This window comes from Littorina saxatilis, linkage group LG6 (genome assembly GCF_037325665.1).
Source record: "Littorina saxatilis isolate snail1 linkage group LG6, US_GU_Lsax_2.0, whole genome shotgun sequence".
NCBI lineage: Eukaryota > Metazoa > Mollusca > Gastropoda > Littorinimorpha > Littorinidae > Littorina > Littorina saxatilis.
Window position 1 is genome coordinate 52192940 of NC_090250.1, and position 19813 is coordinate 52212752.

A 19813-nucleotide genomic window follows, 5' to 3' on the forward strand; every position below is an offset into this window, starting at 1 on the left:
CTAGTCTCACCACCCAGGTCAGACGTGAGCCTCCCCTGCACTAGCTGACTCATAAGCGCCTCATACATAAGCCTCAAGCAACGCAGTCCCCTCTTGTAATGTTTGCCTTGCAGCGCACGATCAACGGAGCCCTCAGCAATAACTCCTCCCGCCACGAGTACGTCCCCTAGCTCACTCCCCTTGTAGCGTTTGTAGATAGCACTCATCATCACACACTGTGTATGGAAGGGACCAAGAAAGGGCACAGTGTCACGGTATTTGTTTGGGTTCTCGGCCTTGAGCAGGGTGATGAGGACGAACACGGGATGGTCTCCCACTAAGAAGGGCAAAGGGTGATTTGTGGTGCTCCCGTTCAAACGTTTAGTTTTCACACTACCGGATGTCGGCCATCTTGAATTTCTGGATGAAAATGATGTCGTAACGTCAAATTAATATCGGAATCGGAATCCTCATGGTCGACTTACCCGAAAAAGTGTCTTTGTACATAATTCTAGGTGCTTTGGTTCAAAACTTGATTTTTCCAGATAAGCTGGCGGCCATCTTAGATTTTGGCCTCTGGTGAAAAATGCCAGCATTTTTCGAAGGTGTAGGGGGGTCTAATTTTGTTCTAAAGGGTCCATAGAAGTCAAATCAATCGTCAAACCTTTGCAGCCAGAGAATGGTCACGGGAGTAAGGATCTGGACCTAACTATACAGAATTTGTCATGAAATTGGTTAGTTAAGATCTTCAACTTCGAGAATAGAGTAAGCGTAATTATGTTGTGTGGATAAAGGTAAAACCATTCAAGTAATATAACTCATGTTTCCCTTTCACAGAACGCTGCCACTTTATTTAGCCGCCTTTATGTATAAAGCGGCTAATAGGTTTCACTGTGTCTGTTTGGATGTTTGTCCGTTGTCCCACGACAGTTTAGACTTGTATCTCTGGTACTCTGGGGTCAATTGAGCTCAAATTTGGCGAGTAGCTTGAAATTGTGGGGCCTAGGGTGTGTGCAAAATATCAGGTTCCTAACGTCAGTCAAACTTGAGATATCAGCTTTACACGCCTTCACGCGCCCAGCCAGGGAACTTTTTTTTTAAAGGATTTAAAATGAAGATGTGCGTCTCAACGTAACACTTGTTTTCTCCTGTTAGGTGTGTTATTGTTGACCACTGTAAATGTGTGGAAACGAAGTGGGAACAGAGAAAGAGCTTATAAAATGGAATGTCCCCAGGAGAAGTCTGTTTTTCTTCATGTGCATGTTTCGTTACAGAAATGCTTTGTCCAAAATAAAATAAAAACGTCTTCTGTCTTCCACCTGTTAGTGTTACAATCTGATTCAACTGTAAAATGTAAAAACAAAACTAAAACCCAAGTCTTCTTTCATCCACCTGTTACAATCTCATTAAACTATAAACAAAAAAAGTAAAACCATTCAAGAAATATAACTCATGTTTCCCTTTCAAAAAAATAAAAACTGAAACTAGTGGAAGCCAAACAACTTATTTATATTAATTCTCCAATAAGGTAACTTGCAACTATTGTCTTACAGTTACAGGAACCCGAGTTGTGTCTTGTGCAAGAATGTGTGTTTGTTCTGCAATCAAGGAAATAACCCTGCAGTAACACTAACAGTGTGCCACTGCACAAGCTGTCACTAGCTCCAATGTCAAGTCTTCTGTGCTGACACTGGCATCTCTGATCAAAATCGAAAGCAACTGCTGAGACCACACTGACGGCAGTGGGCGTATCAATTGTTCAAGTTGCAATCAATTCTCATACATCTGTTGCCACTGCTATCCGCCATCCATCTGTTAACGTATTAAAGATGCTTTCCTTCCCATATTCACTATCTTGTTGATCACCATAGATCTATCCATGCACACTTTTACATACAATTTGAGAGAACAGCAATTCCTTCCCCTGGGACACACACCACAGGTCAACAGCCTGGCTGCTTCCTCACTTCCTGTGCAGAACACACATTTTTGTTTCAAACTAATTTCTGAACTGACAGTGACACGTCAGGTCAATGTGAGTATGTCAATCTGCAAAATGTAATAGCAAAAGAAAAATCCCATGTCCTCTCTCCTGGGCTCCTCCCCCGCTGCCCCCTTACCCACTGCTCACCCACCACAAGATATCCCGGAGTTATTCTTGGACAAGATTGACAAGCTTCGGAGAACACTCGATCAGCAGCCCTTCGTCCCGTCCCCACCCTCCTTCTCCGGCTACCCCCTCGCGTGCTTTCAGCCTGTCATTCAAAACCACGTCAAGCGACTCATCACCAAGATGGCCATCAAGACCTGCGAGCTAGACCCCCTGCCAGGCTTCCTCTTCACCAAGTGTCTGGACAAGCTCCTGCCGTCTATCACAGAAATCATCAACATCTCCCTGGCCACAGGCGTCGTTCCCGATTGCTTCAAGTCTGCCGTTGTCCGCCCACTCATCAAGAAGCCCGGCCTTGATGTCAACGAGTTGAAGAACTACCGTCCTGTGTCCAACCTGCCCTTCCTCTCCAAGCTTCTGGAGCGTATCATCCTGGAGCGGTTGAGCGCCCACCTGTCTCGGAACTCGCTGATGCCAGTGTACCAGTCAGTGTACCGCCCTCACCACAGCACCGAGACGGCGCTCCTGCGAATCACCACGGACCTCCTGAACGCAACAGATAGTGGTCTCGTCTCTGCCCTTGTGCTGCTGGACCTTTCCGCGGCCTTCGACACGATCGACCATCAACTACTCGTCGATCGCCTCAGTTCCACGTTCGGCATTCACGACACCGCCCTCTCTTGGTTCCAGAAATACCTCCAGAACCGCTCTCAGACTGTCACCACTGATTCGTTCTCTTCTCAGCCTGTCCCTGTCCGCTTCGGCGTCCCACAAGGGTCTGTCCTCGGCCCTGTCCTTTTCACCCTGTACACCCAACCCCTCTCCCTGGTCATCGAACGCCACGGCTTGAACTACAACTCCTTTGCCGATGACACGCAGCTCCAGAACAGCGCCAAGCCGGAGGACGTTGACCATCTCCTGGGATCCATCTCCAGTTGTTTCACTGACATCAAGAACTGGATGACTGAGAACAAGTTGAAGCTGAACAGTGAGAAGACGGAGGCCCTTCTCGTTGGAACACGACAGAAGATTGCTTCCCTCACTGTGACCGACCTCCAGCTGGATGACGCGACTGTTCCATTCTCCCCAGCTGTCAAGAGTCTTGGCGTCTTTCTCGACTCCACTCTCTCCATGCAGACACACATCTCCTTCATCATCAAGACCTGCTTTTTCCACCTACGACGCATCGCCTCCATCCGTCGCTACCTCACCCACGACGCCTGTGTCAAGCTGGTTGTCTCCCTCATCTTCAGTCGTCTGGACTACTGCAACTCCCTTCTGGCTGGCCTCCCCGCCTCATCCATTCATGGCCTACAACGAGTCCAGAACGCTGCTGCCCTGAGGCTGACGTTGAGGAAGCCGAAGCGAGACCACATCACCCCCCTACTTCGCTCCTTGCACTGGCTCCCTGTCAACACCCGAATCTCCTACAAACTGTCCACTCTCGTCTACAAGTGTCTCAACGACTCTGCTCCCGAGTACCTTCAATCCTCCCTGGACCTGTACACCCAGCCCTCCGACCGTCCCCTTCGTTCTGCTGCTGACCCACTCCGCCTTCACATCCCTCGCTCGAAACTCGCATCTGCTGGTCAGCGTGCATTCCCCTCCGCGGGCCCCTCCGTCTGGAACTCCCTGCCGCTTGAGCTTCGCCAGAGCCCCTCTCTCGACACGTTCAAGAGTAGGTTGAAGACTCAGTTCTTCCCGTAGCTGGCTGCGACTTTCATGTTCGACGTGATGTGTTGTGCCCCAAAAGACATTCTTGTGCTGTGCTCTGTGAGAGGTGTTTTCTTTGTGTTTAATATTATTTTGTTTGGACCTAGCTATTGATGTGTACATTGTTGTTAAACAGTTGTTTGTTGTATGTTTATCAGGGTTTGCTAGTGTGTGATAGGGTTCGTGTCCGTCTGTAGATGTTAGTTTCTTTGTTAGTCCTGTGTTGACAACTCTTTGACAAGCGCTTAGAACTGTACCCACGGAATACGTCGCGCTATATAAGCTTCATATTGATTGATTGATTGATTGATTGAGTAAGCAGTCAGCCTGTTGATCACTTAATGTTCTGCATTTTACCAGTTGGATGGACGCTCTTATTCCAGGTCAAAGCCGGGACAGATCTGTGTTAGTTCGCTGGATGGTTTATTTGCGCAGAGAGGAAGCTGGAAGGTGCATTGTACCTTTAAAGTCACTGTACTAAAGCAGCATCATCGTTCCTGTGACAAATCCAGACAGGTGATGGCTAATAATGTATCCTTTGAATTTGATCACTGAAGCTGTAACTGTGACACAGCTGCTGTTTGTGATCACTGAAACTTAACTTCACAACAATTCCTGGCAGTATGATAGTAATTATGTGATCTCTGAGGCTTAAAAGTTAACTTAAAACAACACTTCCCGGTAGCATGATAGTGATACACCATAACTGTGCATGATAATTGATACTGATTATGTGATCATTGAAATTAAGTTATTTTTAAGAACAGTTACTGACAGCATGATACTGATAGTTTATACATATGTACTGATACTGATACAGGTGATACTGATAGTGATAATGTGGTCAATTAAGCTTCAGTTTTTTATTTAAATGGCAGCATTAGAACTGTTGTTATTTACTTATTATGTGGTCATTGAAGCTTCACTTTACAACAGTTGCTGGCAGTGGTAGCAATAGTAGCATGATTGATAATGAGCTATTGTGTGGTCACTCAAGCTTAACTAATAAAGTCTTCAAAACACTAACACTAACAGTTCTTGACAGCATAAGTATAACAATTGTTGACAGCATGCAGGGGTGTTGCTAGACATTTTCCTGTTGGGACATTTGGCCGAAACTGTCAGAAAGCTTAAGGACATCTTGGAACATTTTCGGCCATTATTTTTGAATACAAAGTCACCGCAACATTGAAGCACAAGACTCAAGAGGGGAACACCAATATATACAATCATTGTCTCAGGAACACAAATTACAGGGCGGAGCAGTTAAGCCAGAGGGGGTACAACCTGGGGTCCAGAGTCCCGCTGGGGGGTCTGCTGAAGAATTTTAGCTATTTTATAAACAATTTGTGGCTTATCCTTGATTTTAAACATGATCAACTGGTGTCAGCAGCCACTCATTATTTCTTTTAACGTTAGTATTAAATAATGGCAATTTATCTTCACTGATAATGATATCTGCTCCCGACATCATATAGTATGGTTAGAAGGCATGCTGTGACAACTAAACAATTAACTCTTCCCCCGGCTTTATAGACAGAAAAAACAAGTCGCGTAAGGCGAAAATACAATATTTAGTCAAGTAGCTGCCATTTTTCAGCAAGACCGTATGCTCGTAGCATCGTCAGTCCACCGCTCATGGCAAAGGCAGTGAAATTGACAAGAAGAGCGGGGTAGTAGTTGCGCTAAGAAGGATAGCACGCTTTTCTGTACCTCTCTTTGTTTTAACTTTCTGAGCGTGTTTTTAATCCAAACATATCATATCTATATGTTTTTGGAATCAGGAACCGACAAGGAATAAGATGAAAGTGTTTTTAAATTGATTTGGACAATTTAATTTTGATAATAATTTTTATATTTAATTTTCAGAGCTTGTTTTTAATCCAAATATAACATATATTTATATGTTTTTGGAATCAGCAAATGATGGAGAATAAGATAAACGTAAATTTGGATCGTTTTATAAATTTTTATTTTTTTTTACAATTTTCCGATTTTTAATGACCAAAGTCATTAATTAATTTTTAAGCCACCAAGCTGAAATGCAATACCGAACCCCGGGCTTCGTCGAAGATTACTTGACCAAAATTTCAACCAATTTGGTTGAAAAATGAGGGCGTGACAGTGCCGCCTCAACTTTCACGAAAAGCCGGATATGACGTCATCAAAGACATTTATCAAAAAAATGAAAAAAACGTATGGGGATTTCATACCCAGGAACTCTCATGTCAAATTTCATAAAGATCGGTCCAGTAGTTTAGTCTGAATCGCTCTACACACACACACACACGCACACACGCACACACACGCACATACACCACGACCCTCGTTTCGATTCCCCCTCGATGTTAAAATATTTAGTCAAAACTTGACTAAATATAAAAAGAAGAAAAAATCAGACAGAATTTTTTTTTTTTGGGGGGGGGGGGGGGGGCGGGGTCAGGAACCCCTGTGACACCCCCCCCCTAATCCGCCCCTGGATTATATGTTGCATACTGCAACTGAAACACATCAGACACCAGTTCTCTGAAACTTTTTCAAACCTTTAACTTTAATTTCTTGAAAGTAAAACTCTTCCAATCTTGTGCAAATCTTGACAAGCCTTGGGAAACATGACTGGTAAAACACCAATAAAAGACCGTGTAGGGTGAGCCATTTTGCTTGGAAACCACGATTTGGAGGACGCTTTTCATTCTCTGGCTCAGCAGATTTCGATTCGCGGTGACTATCGTCTGCTATGTCGTCTGCTTCGATCGACTCGACAACACTACTACCACTCACACTGACACTGTCCACATTCTCGGTGTTCCTATCATTTTGTCCGGAATCACTTACCTTGGCGACGGGTAGCAAACCTTGGCCAATTTTTTTTTTTTTTGGGGGGGGGTTGCGACATGTTCCAATCCAAATCAAAAGCACTGACTGACTGATAAACTATCGCGAACCGGCGAACGCAAACGCTGAGAGTGTGGTTTCCCTTGTCCAAGGGAAACCACTCTGGCATCTATATTTTTTGGCAATGGCTTCCGTTCTTCTTCTTCTGTGTTCGTGGGTTGAAACTCCCACGTGCACTCGTGGTTTGCACGAGTGGAATTTTACGTAATGACCATTTTTACTCCACCATTTAGGCAGCCATACGCCGCTTTCGGAGGAAGCATGCTGGGTATTTTCGTGTTTCAGATTCTATAACCCACCGAACTCTGACATGGATTTCAGGATCTTTTTCGTGCGCACTTGGTCTTGTGCTTGCGTGTACACACGGGGGTGTTTGGACACCGAGGAGAGTCTGCAAAGTTGACTCTGAGAAATAAATCTCTCGCCGAACGTGGGGACGAACTCATGCTGACAGCGGCCAACTGGATACAAATCCAGCGCGCTACCGACTGAGCTACATCCCCGCCCCGCTTCCGTTCAAAACATTGATGTTTTGTTTTTGGTATTTGCGAAGGAAATAAACGTCAGTCAGTTGACTAAGTACATCGGCAGCAGTTTTAGCAATCAAAGCCTGACCAATACAAAAAACTGGACAAACTGTGGCCGATTTAGGCGAATACTCTTCGGACATTTGGCCGATAGGGACATGAAAGTTTCGGCTAAAGTAAAAAAAAATTGGCGATTGGCCGAAGGGCCGACCCAAACGACACCCCTGCCTGTATTTCATTAATAAAATCTTGTTTAAGCCAAAGTAAACAAACAGTACACACCATTTTAGAATTAAACACCAGTGCCACCAGCTATCAAAAACACCATGTTGCTTCTAAGATTGGATGCAACATCAAGTTAATACTTACACACAATACATATGGCGATGAATTTCTCGGCTAGAGGCGGAACCAGGCAGGTTGGAAAGATGGGCTGCAGAATGTAGAGAGACGCGATGAGACTGAGCGCAGCCACCCCCACCGGACAGATCAGCATGAAGTTGATCCACAGGCAAATGAACGCCGGATAGTCACCAAATGCTCGCTTGATGTAGATGTACTCTCCGCCAGACTGTGGTATAGAGGCTCCAAGCTCAGCGTAACACAGCGCGCACAGAGTGTTGTACAGTCCACACACGCCCCACATGACAAGCGACATGCCGACAGATTTGACATGGATGAGGATGCCAACAGGCGACACGAAAATTCCGGAGCCGATGATGATGCCGACGATGATGGCAACGCCTTGAAACAATGTGATCTGTTTCTTTAGTCCCACCTTCTCTTGAACCTCCACGCTGGCTGCACTCCCTTTCCCCATGGTCACAGTCCTTTGCTGTCAGCTTAGTGATGGTCCACTGCACAAACAAACAGTAAAAATTCAAACCAGAATTATGGCTGCAGCTATTTCAAGACCAAAAACTAACTCAAAAACTGATAAATCATCTTAACTATTTGATGTGCCCCTTCTCCACTAAATCATATTCTAACATGTAAAAAAATTAAGATCCCTGCAACACAATACATGTATTTAGCACGGCAAGCTTTCATAAACCAGTATTCATTATCTTTCTTTACTATCCATAATTTATCAATGCCTAACCAGGGATGGCCAAATCATCCGCCAGGTTGCCAGGGGCGAGTAAAAAATGCGCGGGGCTAGTAGAAACCGTATGTGCTCGCCTGGCTGGCCACTGAAAAGTCTGGTCAAATGTACTTGAACTTGAACTTGAACTTGAAGTTTACTATGTGGTAGGCTGTGTGGCCTTTACATAGGTCCTATTACTAGACTGTAGCATGCGTGGCGGGCTATTTTACAATCTAGACTAGGCAGGTAGGGTTGTACATAGAAGTACTGTGGCGCCAGAAATTGTCTATCCTGGTCTTAAAGCTGTTGACTGATGGCGCTGTTACTGCCTCTTCAGGCAAACTGTTCCAGGTGTTCACTACTCGCTGGGAGAAGTAATTGCTTCGTACGTTCAGTCTACAGTGGTCTTTGCCGAGTTTCAGAGAGTGGCCTCTAGTGTCTCTACTGCTGATGGGCTCAAAGTGGGGTCTGTCCGCTTCGTACATGCCGTGCACATACTTGAAGGTGTCTATCATGTCGCCCCGCAGGCGACGGTGTTCCAGGCTTGGAAGTTTCAGAGCTTTCAGCCTCTCACAGTAGGGCTCGTCTTTCAGACCTGGAATGAGTTTGGTCGCTCTGCGTTGCACGTTCTCCACTTCAGCACATAGCGTCTTGTTGTGTGGCTGCCACACTGAGTGCCCGTATTCCAGCTTGGGTCGGACCAGACTCTTGTATAGTTGGATGAACATTTCCTCCGTCAGGTAGTCAAAAGTTCTCCTGATGACGCCCACGATCTGGTTGGCCTTTCCAGAGACTATGCTGACGTGTTCTTTGAAGCTCAGTCTGTTGTCGACGTGCACACCCAAGTCTTTCTCCACTTCACTCTCCTGTAGCTCAATGTTGACATCCACTCCTCCCCTCTTCCCCTTCATAAAGTACTTTGCCTCGGACTTCTTGTTGCCGAGCTTCAAGGTGTGGCACTTATCTGGGTGGAAGCGGAGCAGCCAGTTGTCCGACCACTGTTGTAGACTGTCCAGGTCATGCTGTAGTGCCTCTGGCCCCCCCTCTGTGTCGCTGCGAGTGTAGACCTTCGTATCGTCGGCGAATAGGCGGACAGGACAGGAACACACCTCCGGCAGGTCGTTGATGTAGATGACGAAGAGTAGAGGCCCGCAAACACTGCCTTGCGGCACGCCGCTAGTAACTTTAGCTTGCTGTGAGGATGCTCCGTTGACCACTACGCACTGGGTTCTGTCCGTGAGGAATGACTCCACCCATCTTAGGACCTTTCCTTGGATTCCGTGGGCCGCAACTTTTGACAGCAGACAAATGTTGTAACAACTTGTTGTAACTTGTACTATCGAGTTTTAAAGTCATTGAATCACTATACAATGCAGAAATTTTTGCCGTCTGCAAACACGCTGCCATGTTGTAGGAAAACGAGAATCCTATCTCGGATGCTCTTCCGGCATTTTATTGTTCGCACTGCGGCTGGGCTGTTTGTACTTTTGCTACTGATTTCAACGCCATATGTGGCTATGATTAGGTAACCCACATAAAAAAATAACTTGATAAGTCTGATGCCGAAGGAAGGAAAAAAACATATCAATTATTAGTAAATAAGAAACAGAAAAGATCGACCATTTAAAGAACACTGGCGAGTAGTCGCAGTTTGATGGGAAGACGATAGTGAGGTCTATTTTTGTAAAAGATTTCCAAGAACACAGAAAGTACGCATTTTTGAGTGGAACAACATTGCTCAAACTGGAAAATATAAAGTCGTGCGAAACATAAATTGCTCACAGTTTGAGTGCAAATTACGTGAAGAATAGTACCAAAATAAAAGCCAGACAAGATGCCAGCTGGGAAAGACTTTTCATCGCTGACCATCCACAGCCCAGTTGTGTATCACCGCTTTTTGTGTGTAAAAATAAACCTGACAGTCAATCATACTAACCCTGTGTCATATTTGTTGTGTTTGGTATGGAACGGGTTAGTGAAATTTCTGAAGGGCTAGTGACTTTCTTGCGTTTAATCGCCCGGCTGGCGAGTTTAATTTCTGAGATTTGGCCATCTGCTAAACTCGCCTTCCTAACACAGATAGGTGGGCATCAATACATCATGTGACAGCGATTAGAGATAGAGTGCCAAAATTGCACTGTACATAAAAATTGTTATAACTAAGGTTGCTGTTAGTGTTATTAAGTCACTGCATGTTATCTTTGATTTGGTTGATCTGAATAACAACTATTATAAGCAAACAATTAAATTAATAATTAGGTTTTAAACGTATCACATCCAATCATTAGGTCTTAATCGGCTGGTTGGAAATAAATTGCGGAAATGTTGCTGCCTACTCAGGCTACTGTGCCAAAATGAGACTTTAACTTTAAGAGTGACAGACATCACAAATCTCTCCATGAAAGAATAACTGACAGAAATGTTGCTATGACTGTGATTTCAAATGCAGCTTTGGTCCGCAACCTTCTCCCACGATAAATCATTTCCCCCTATTCCCCATCCCCCAACGCCCTTCAGTCAGTCAGTAAAAATCAGTGCCAACAGATTGTCTGCATACTGTAAAGTTCTGTAAGAATGCGGTTAGCTAAATTTAGCAGTCTCCTTGGTTTGTTCAGACACCCTTCAGAAGAAAAGAAAAAGCCGAAGAGTAGGTCAAAGAATTACGTCAATCATGTGCCACACATCAGTTTCCGTCCGCCTGCCAACAGCTCGCGTTCCTGTGTTGCAAGTGTGCGTTATCGACAGGAGGCCACGTGCTGTCTAATTTTCCTTGGTTTTCTCAAACGAAGTTATCTCTCTTTCATCATCATGTTTCCCTGTGTATATCTCGCTACAACAAACGCGAACACGATCTGTCTTCCCTTGAGTTGTATGAGTGATCTACAGCTGCCATACAATGCCCTTCCTACTCACCAATATTGTATCGAGGTCAGTCGATGCGAAAACAAGCTGTGTTATGATGATCGAAGCCTACAGAAGCCCAGAAACACTGAACGCGCTTGACTGTGTGTGTTGTTGCTACTTCCAGACTTCCTTCGCGCGCACGCTCGCGAGATCGACCAATGGCCGCCCTCGTCACATTTTCCCTTGCCATTTAGGGAGTATTCATTCACGCAGCAGGTGCTTGTTGTGTGTAAGGACGCTGGACAAGCATGCGATGTGATGATGCAATGCGTAGTAAGGGCGGGCAAAGGTAAGGGTGCACATAAGTGGCCTTGGTGACGCACTATTGTCTCCTATGCAAATTGATTAATTGCAAGTGGAGAGAGCTGAGTATGGGCGAAATCACTGATGAGACTTTCTTTTCTTTATTTGGTGTTTAACGTCACCGAAAGTAGTAGGGTGTGACCAAGTATACAAGGTCGATCGCCCCGCAGTTACACAGAAGGGGTCTATGTCGACCAAAAGTGGGTAGATTCCCTGTAAGTGCATTTCCTGTAGGCGTTTTCCCTGTATACACCAATCTCAGTTTGGGTATTTCTAAGAAATTCGATTCCTATTTACAATTTTTATTGAACAAAAGTTGAAATCGATTACTAAATGAAAGAAAACGCATCTAAAAGAAATTACTCGCAATAACGACATATACCGCTTTACTACCGTTAGACGCCATGGAGTTACTCAGTTCAGAGATACTGTAGCAAGATCTCTGCTCAGTTCCAACTTACGAGCCGGAGTGAACTGAGTGCCGAAATGTTAGCTTAGCTGAATGCCGCAACACTTCTCAGTGTTGAACCTCCAGTTTGGAAGAGGAAGTAACTCTAAATCGGTTTACGGCGGTCACGCGCTTGGTGCGAGATTGAGCGGTATCGTACTTTCCTACAGGAAATCCAACCACTTTTGGTCGACATAGATCCCTTCAGCCGCAGTTACAGTCTCAATTGAATACGTTTCCGTCTCAAGCTGAATGGGTCCGCTGCTGCCTGTGTCTGAAGTTCTTTTGTCCAAAGAGTCCGAAATATTTCGTCAGCCTTTCCGGCCTTTCAGTCTTGATCGTCACAACTGACCCATCATAACATTCTTTGACGCCGCTGAAGAGGGGAACACTGAAATGAACTCTCATTTTCAGCCACCACCCACCCCGCCTCTCTCCGTCTCTCTCCCTTTCTCTCTCTCTCAATTCCGGCACTGGTTTGCCCTTTTCCCTTCCCCCCTCCCGCGTTGTTGATCATGTAACATCAAAGAAACTACAATGGGTACAGTGTTTGGTAACATTGGTGCCATTTTTAGTTTTTAGGACGGGTGGTGCCAAATTGCAGTCAGAATGAAAATTGTTGCTATGCGGCAAATCTGTCGTTGATTGTTTCCCCGAGTACCTGACTGCTGCAGTCACTCGTAGTACTCAGTTTTAGCAACGTTCAACTGGTTCAGTGCCAGAAGTCTAGCCGGCTAGCTCATATATATGCTCTGGCATCCTTCTTATTTTTCGCTCAGCAAGCACTATTATATAAGCAGGCTCAGTTATCATCAAGTGGAACAGACTGAAGCGATGCTCTTATAGTCTCGTTAATGCTGCGGGAACTGAGACATTGAATGTGCTATGCGGCATTGCCGTCTCTGCCGAGTGCCATCAAACAGACTACACAAGAAAAGTTGTCAGTGTCCGAGTGCCTGTGGAGCGGCCCACGTAAGCCTTGCATAGCGTTCTATCCTTGGCACAAAGGGTCAAACATCCCCAAAATTAGGCCTTTTTGGAAATAAGCCTTTATTTTCGAGAAATAAGGCCTTATTTTGAAAATAAGGCCTTAAATCTCTATGGTCATTAAAAATGAGGGCGTAAAGAAATAAGGCCTTATTTATTTTAAGACCTCAATTAAATAAGGCCTTATTTTCGATAAGGCCCTATTAGGAAAATAAGGCCTTAAAAAAAATAATGCTTAAAAAAATAAGGTCTTAAAAAAATAAGGCCTTATTTTTCTGCGCATCACTACTGCTCACCCTAATAGCAGCACACAATAACTTAATGACACATATAGACGACAAAACATACACTCATACGCACGCGCACACTCACGAACGCACATATGCGCGTGGGCGCGAAAAAAGAGATAATGAATGGAACAAGAGAAAACATTTCCAAACGATAAACATTATGACACTGGTTGAAATCGGTTGTCGCACCTGGACTCTCCTGTACACCTGTACCTACCCTAACGCATTTGCAAACACACACACACATACACACACACACACGCATTCACACACACAAACACACAAACCTAGACACACAGACACATAGACATTAAAACACACAAACACACACACGCACGCACACACACATACACACACACGCACACACACACACACCCTCTCTCTCTCTCACTCTTTCTCTCTTTCTTTCTCTCTCTGTCTGTCAGTCCGTCCGTCTATCTGTCTGTCACGGTCCGTCTGTTTGTCTGTGTCTCTCCTCTCTCTCTCTCTAACGCCGCTCTCTCTGTGTACCAGCATACAACTAGTACTGAGAGGCGAAAAAATAAGACCTTAAAAAAATAAGGCCTTAAAAAAATAAGGGCTTATTTTTTATGGGCTTATTTTTTTAAGGCCTTATTTCCAATATGACCTTAGTAAAATAAGGCCTTATTTCTGGTAAGGCCTTATTCTAAAATAAGGCCTTACAAAAATAAGCCCTTTTTTTAGAAATAAGGCCTTATTTCTTGAAAATAAGCCCTTATTTCCTGAAATAAGGCCTTATTCATTTAAGGCCTTATTTTTTTCCCCCTTTGTGCCAAGGATAGCATTTCGCACTCATTATCAGAGTCTCCCTCAGTCAGACAGACCGTGGCCGGCACAGACAATTGGGGGGGGGGGGGGGGGGGGATGTTCCAGTGCGGCGTGACTGAAGCCATGTCAGTGCATTGCCGCGTCGGTGTCAGAGTGACACTCGCTGACTCAGTGGGTTATTTCATCAAGCTGACTGACAGGCGTTGCATCATCGGTGTGATTCCGGCAGAGACACTGACACGATGTCTCCATATCTCTGACCAGTCCGGCCATTAAAGTTCTGTCTTGCATCACTTTCAGTATTACTAACCCTCCTGTTCCAATATAATCGCCGCTATCATAGCAATTTTAATGGTGTGAACTGATGAGGCGGAGAAGTGGAAAGCCGACTCATTGGGACTATCGTGCGTAGTAACGCCGGTTTTTCCGTTTGTTCCGCAGACTGTTGCTGGATGACGAAATATGGTGTAACAAGTAAAGATACAGTAATCAATTCAGAAGCCAGTCTGGAAAAAATTCAACATTCGGGCAAACTTTTAACTATGAGAAATTCGACTGATGTGCGGCTGTTATTTACACACAGCTGCACTAAAAACTCAAAGGTGCTCCACAACATGATATGTTAAACAATGAATTACATGATATCAATGTGGCGATGTGGGAGCCTGTGTCTCCATTGGGACCAGTTTCACGCCTGTCGCGCCTCATACCTGCCGCCCCGCTTCCCCAAAAAGCAGACCGTGTGCCCGTGGCGGTCTTAATCAGTCTGATGCAACTTTACGAACTGGTCTTGGTGACCGTGGCCCAGTGGCCCGGTGTAACACGAGAAAATTACTCCCACGAGATTTTTACTCCGGAGTAAACATTTCGTACGAAAAAGTTACTCCCTTTACGAAAAAAAGCACTCCCCCATTGCACGAGAAAATTACTCCCCAAGACAGGTGAGTTCCGAGTAAACATTTCGTACAAAAATGTTACTCCCCTGACGAATGAATAACGAATAAATTACTTCACCCAAACACAAGCAATTTAACTTCCCATGCCAGGTGTACGAAATTGTTACTCCCTTGTCCCCTGTTAGTCTTGGTGGTGGAAGGGGTGGAAGGCTCCTGGGTAGCGCGACATTCGTGTGCGCGAGATCACTTATTGGCATTATCCCTTCGCCCGCATCCCATTTTTGCGTACGAGATTTTTACTGGAAGTAAAAAAAATGGGGAGTAAACATTTTGTGGAGGGAGTAATTTTTTCGTGCCTTGCCGGGGAGTTCTTTTCTCGCACGAAAAGTGTACTCGGAGTAAGAATTTCGTACGAAATATTTACTCCGGAGTAAATTTTTCGTGGAGTAAAAGTTTCGTGTTACACCGCCCCGCTTCCCCAAAAAGCAGACCGTGTGCCCGTGGCGGCCTTAACCAGTCGGATGCAACTTTACGAACTGCCGGGTCTTGGTGACCGTGGCCCAGTGGCCCGGCCGTGTGCAGTGCAGACAGTGTGGACACATTCCTGTCTGACGCGCTTTCATCCGCCCTTGTTTAGCCGTGACCTGCTCTGACCTGATCAGTGTTTGGCCTCAACTCCCTCGAGGCCCTGCCGCTTGCCTAAACTTGGCCGTTCGAACCGCCTCTACCCCCCTCCTCCCACACACACACCGTTCCTGACCCTCAACGTCTCCCCCCCCCCCCCCCCAAGGGCGGATCTGAGGGGGAAGGTTACACGGGTTACGTAACCCCCCCCCCCACCCCCCCAAAAAGAGGTAATTTATTGGCTCAGGATGCACCAGATAGCTGTATTTTGCTTCTTTGGATAAAAAAAATTCCGGGGGGGGGGGGCATGCCCCCGGACCCCCCTAGAGGCTTAGGCGCCTTCGGCGCCGTCAACTTGTATCTTCGCAGTCATTTTGTAACCCCCCCCCCCCCCCCCCTTCCAAAGTGAATTGATCCGCCTTTCCCCCCGGCTCCCTACACTTTTGCACTTTTGGTTTGTGAGCACAGTGGATAGTTATGGGAGTTGAAAAAAACCGAAAGACAAACACACACAAAACAAGTAGAAAGGAAATGCACCTCCGACTTGCAAGTGTGGAGCGGGAAGGGAGAGGGAAGGGAGGGATTTTGTGTGAGGGTGTATTGTGCTGTGGACTGTACGAACACTGAAGGGATTGGAGGGACACCGACATGCACACTCGACAGCGCGCACACAGTGGCAGTGAGCGATTCAGTCAGACGTGTGAGAACGAAAGCCCAGTGCACACAGTGGCAGTGAGCGATTCAGTCAGACGTGTGAGAACGAAAGCCCAGTGCACACAGTGGCAGTGAGCGATTCAGTCAGACGTGTGAGAACGAAAGCCCAGTGCACACAGTGGCAGTGAGCGATTCAGTCAGACGTGTGAGAACGAAAGCCGGCCAGTGCACACAGTGGCAGTGAGCGATTCAGTCAGACGTGTGAGAACGAAAGCCCAGTGCACACAGTGGCAGTGAGCGATTCAGTCAGACGTGTGAGAACGAAAGCCCAGTGCACACAGTGGCAGTGAGCGATTCAGTCAGTCAGACGTGTGAGAACGAAAGCCCAGTGCACACAGTGGCAGTGAGCGATTCAGTCAGACGTGTGAGAACGAAAGCCCAGTGCACACAATCCAAGCAGTGTGAACATTTCTACAGGCGTCCATGTATTTTTGTGAGGTGTGTATGAATACGTAACAGATACCTGGGATGCCAGGACGAATGAAAAAGAAAGAGTGGTGACAACTGATGATCAACTCCCCCCTCTCCCCTCTCCCCCCTCCCCCAAGAGAGTCACAGCTTTAGTTGCAGTCCTCTGAAGGTTCATGAAAGTTGAAGTGGGCTCTCTCTCTCTCGTTCTCTCTCTTCTCTCTCTTTCTCTCTCTCCCCCCCCCCCCCCCTCTCTCTCTCTCTCTCGCTTGCCTTTCATCGCAGGTTCTATAGGTACCACTGAACCAATAACAATAGAGAATGCTTCATGTCCTACAGGCCGCTAAATATTTCGCCTCTTAATGGCACAGTAAGCCTCCCGTAAACCATCACAGATACGGTCAGGCTTTTACACACAGTACAAACACCCTTTCATTTAAACACTCACAGCTTGAGAACATCCTAGGTGCTAAAGAGCGAGCAATTTTCAAAGAATTTTTGCGTGGTTTATCTTACCCCTGAGCCATCGTGAACCCGTGTGATCCAGTTTCCTTTTTTTCACAATGTAGTCGTCAGTTTGTAATTTCAATGCGACTCGCTGTGAGCTTATCTGCAACAGCACGTTATTATGTACCTCTGAATCTAAACGCAACAAACGGCTGCGATTCACACGAACTCTAGCGATGGCTTTTGACTGTTTAGAGGAACTGGCGATAGGCATAACCGTCGTCTGCTACGAGAACCACGACCTTGCGTGACCCTGCTTCCGGGCTTTTTTTTTTCAAACTTTCAAAACTTTGAATTGTACTGATGATTTTTTTATGATTTGAGAATGTTTGTGTAACAACCCAGCTGTCAATTTATTATTTCGATTTTAAAAGTTAGGTCTAGCGCCAAAACGCACCTGTCTGATCAGACAATCCGCAAAATTAATTCTTTGAAAATTGCTCGCTCTTTACGTATGGCACCTAGGATGTTCTCAAGTGGTGAGTGTTAAATGAAAGGGTGTTTGTACTGTGTGTAAAAGCCTGACAGTATCTGTGATGGTTTACGGGAGGCGTGCTGTGCCTTTAACGTACAAGGAATAAGCCAAATCAGTGTGTCCGTACATTGCGGCTGGCCTGCACTGACAGCTATATTATGGTGAAGATAATAGACAGAGGGACAATAGGAGATGTCCTCTTAGGCCAAACAAAATATATGCTGGTTTAGGGTAACCCGACCGACCCTAATTTTTTCTCGCCGACCCTAAAACTTTTTTTTCATTTCTAAAAAAACACCCCAACTTTTGGCACATTTTGCGAACCATACCGAGACTAAGAGAAGTAACCTCCTTTAAAATCGACTAAATTAAAAAAATATATATATAATACATTTTAAAAAAGCCAACCTACCGACCCTATCTTTTTGGATCACGTTACCCGAAACCAACATATATTTTTGTTTGGCCTCATTGAAGAGGCCTCACATCTCAGGTACCACTGAACCAATAACAGGACACCCACTTCTCCCACACCACGTGAATCGAAACTTGGAAGAAGGGGAATACAAATCCTGGAAAGGTTCCAAAAGACGTCAGCATTGCCCTCAAAACTGTACTTTTGTAGGCCTATTTCTGTGTGGCGGCCTTGGAACCGTTCTGTTGCGCACCTGTCGTGTATGTACATTCTTCAAAAAAAGTTAAGGATCGGTTGAAAAAACGGATCTAATTATAAAAAATGGCCAACAAATTAAACATCGACATAATAATTAAAAGATTAATGTTTTTGAATTAACAAATGAACAATGAGTCTTAATTGACATGCCATTGATGATTCACGAATTACATTAATTTCCTCTTAAAAACCCCACACATACACACAAAAACATCGAAAACTGCACAAGACAGGGCAGGATTAGAGAAGGGGGGGGGGGGGGGAGGGGGGGGGGCGGCAAAAATAAAATGTACCGTCTTTCCTCGAACAGAGACCCAATCTACCCCTTTCAAATGCTAAATTACAACAGCATCTGTGTGGCCTGGTGGCCTTGCAGCCCACACCCTCTTGCCTGGTCAGCCACTGTACCCCTGCCTCATTTAGAGACCCCCTCCCTCTTGCCTGGTCAGCCACTGTACCCCTGCCTCATTTAGAGACCCCCTCCCTCTTGCCTGGTCAGCCACTATATCCCTGCCTCATTTAGAGACCCCCTCCCTCTTGCCTGGTCAGTCACTGTACCCCTGCTTCATTTAGAGACCCCCTCCCTCTTGCCTGGTCAGCCACTGTACCCCTGCCTCATTTAGAGACCCCCTCCCTCTTGCCTGGTCAGCCACTGTACCCCTGCCTCATTTAGAGTCCCCCTCCCTCTTGCCTGGTCAGCCACTGTATCCCTGCCTCATTTAGAGACCCCCTCCCTCTTGCCTGGTCAGCCACTGTACCCCTGCCTCATTTAGAGACCCCCTCCCTCTCACAAACCAGGCCCTACCCAGCTAAAGAATCTGAGTCTACCGTTTACAAACGTTTTGTTCAAAATGTACAAAGTTGAAGAATGATACTCGTTGACACCGCTAGGTGTCCTTTCACGAAATCAATAGACTCTATCGGTATTCCAAGCTCTCGTAATCTCTCGCAAACTTCAGAGCAAAGCATGCGGTACAGCGATCTCGTGCGAGCTGCACAAGCCAAGGTTCGAAGTTCTCGCGATGTTCAAAGCATAACAAATGGCGTGTCTCGCTCAGATACCGAAAAGGTATATTTGACACTTCTTCTTCTGCGTTCGTGGGCTGAGACTCCCACGTACACTCGTGGTTTTTTTGCACGAGTGGAATTTTACGTGTATGACCGTTTTTTACCCCGCCGCCATTTAGGCAGCCATACGCCGTTTTTCGGAGGAAGCATGCTGGGTATTTTCGTGTTTCTATAACCCACCGAACTCTGACATGGATTACAGGATCTTTTTCGTGCGTACTTGGTCTTGTGCTTGCGCCGTGTACACACGGGGGTGTTCGGACACCGAGGAGAGTCTGCACACAAAGTTGACTCTGAGAAATAAATCCCTCGCCGAACGTGGGGACGAACTCACGCTGACAGCGGCCAACTGGATACAAATCCAGCGCGCTACCGACTGAGCTACACATGATCCCCGCCCTGGAAAAAAACAATTG

General features: G+C 45.8%; 1 protein-coding gene across 1 annotated transcript in view; it reads right to left on the bottom strand.

The window, feature by feature from the left end:
* LOC138969517 (large neutral amino acids transporter small subunit 1-like) overlaps positions 1 to 11430 on the bottom strand; it is a 43971-nt gene extending 32541 nt beyond the window's left edge. The window contains exons 1-2 of the mRNA XM_070342333.1: positions 11225 to 11430; positions 7594 to 8081 (exon numbers count right to left, since the gene is read on the bottom strand). Of these exons, the coding sequence (XP_070198434.1) occupies positions 7594 to 8044 (451 nt within the window). The 5' untranslated portion in view covers positions 8045 to 8081; positions 11225 to 11430. The remainder of the gene's footprint in view (positions 1 to 7593; positions 8082 to 11224) is intronic.
* Positions 11431 to 19813: the final 8383 nt, after the last annotated feature.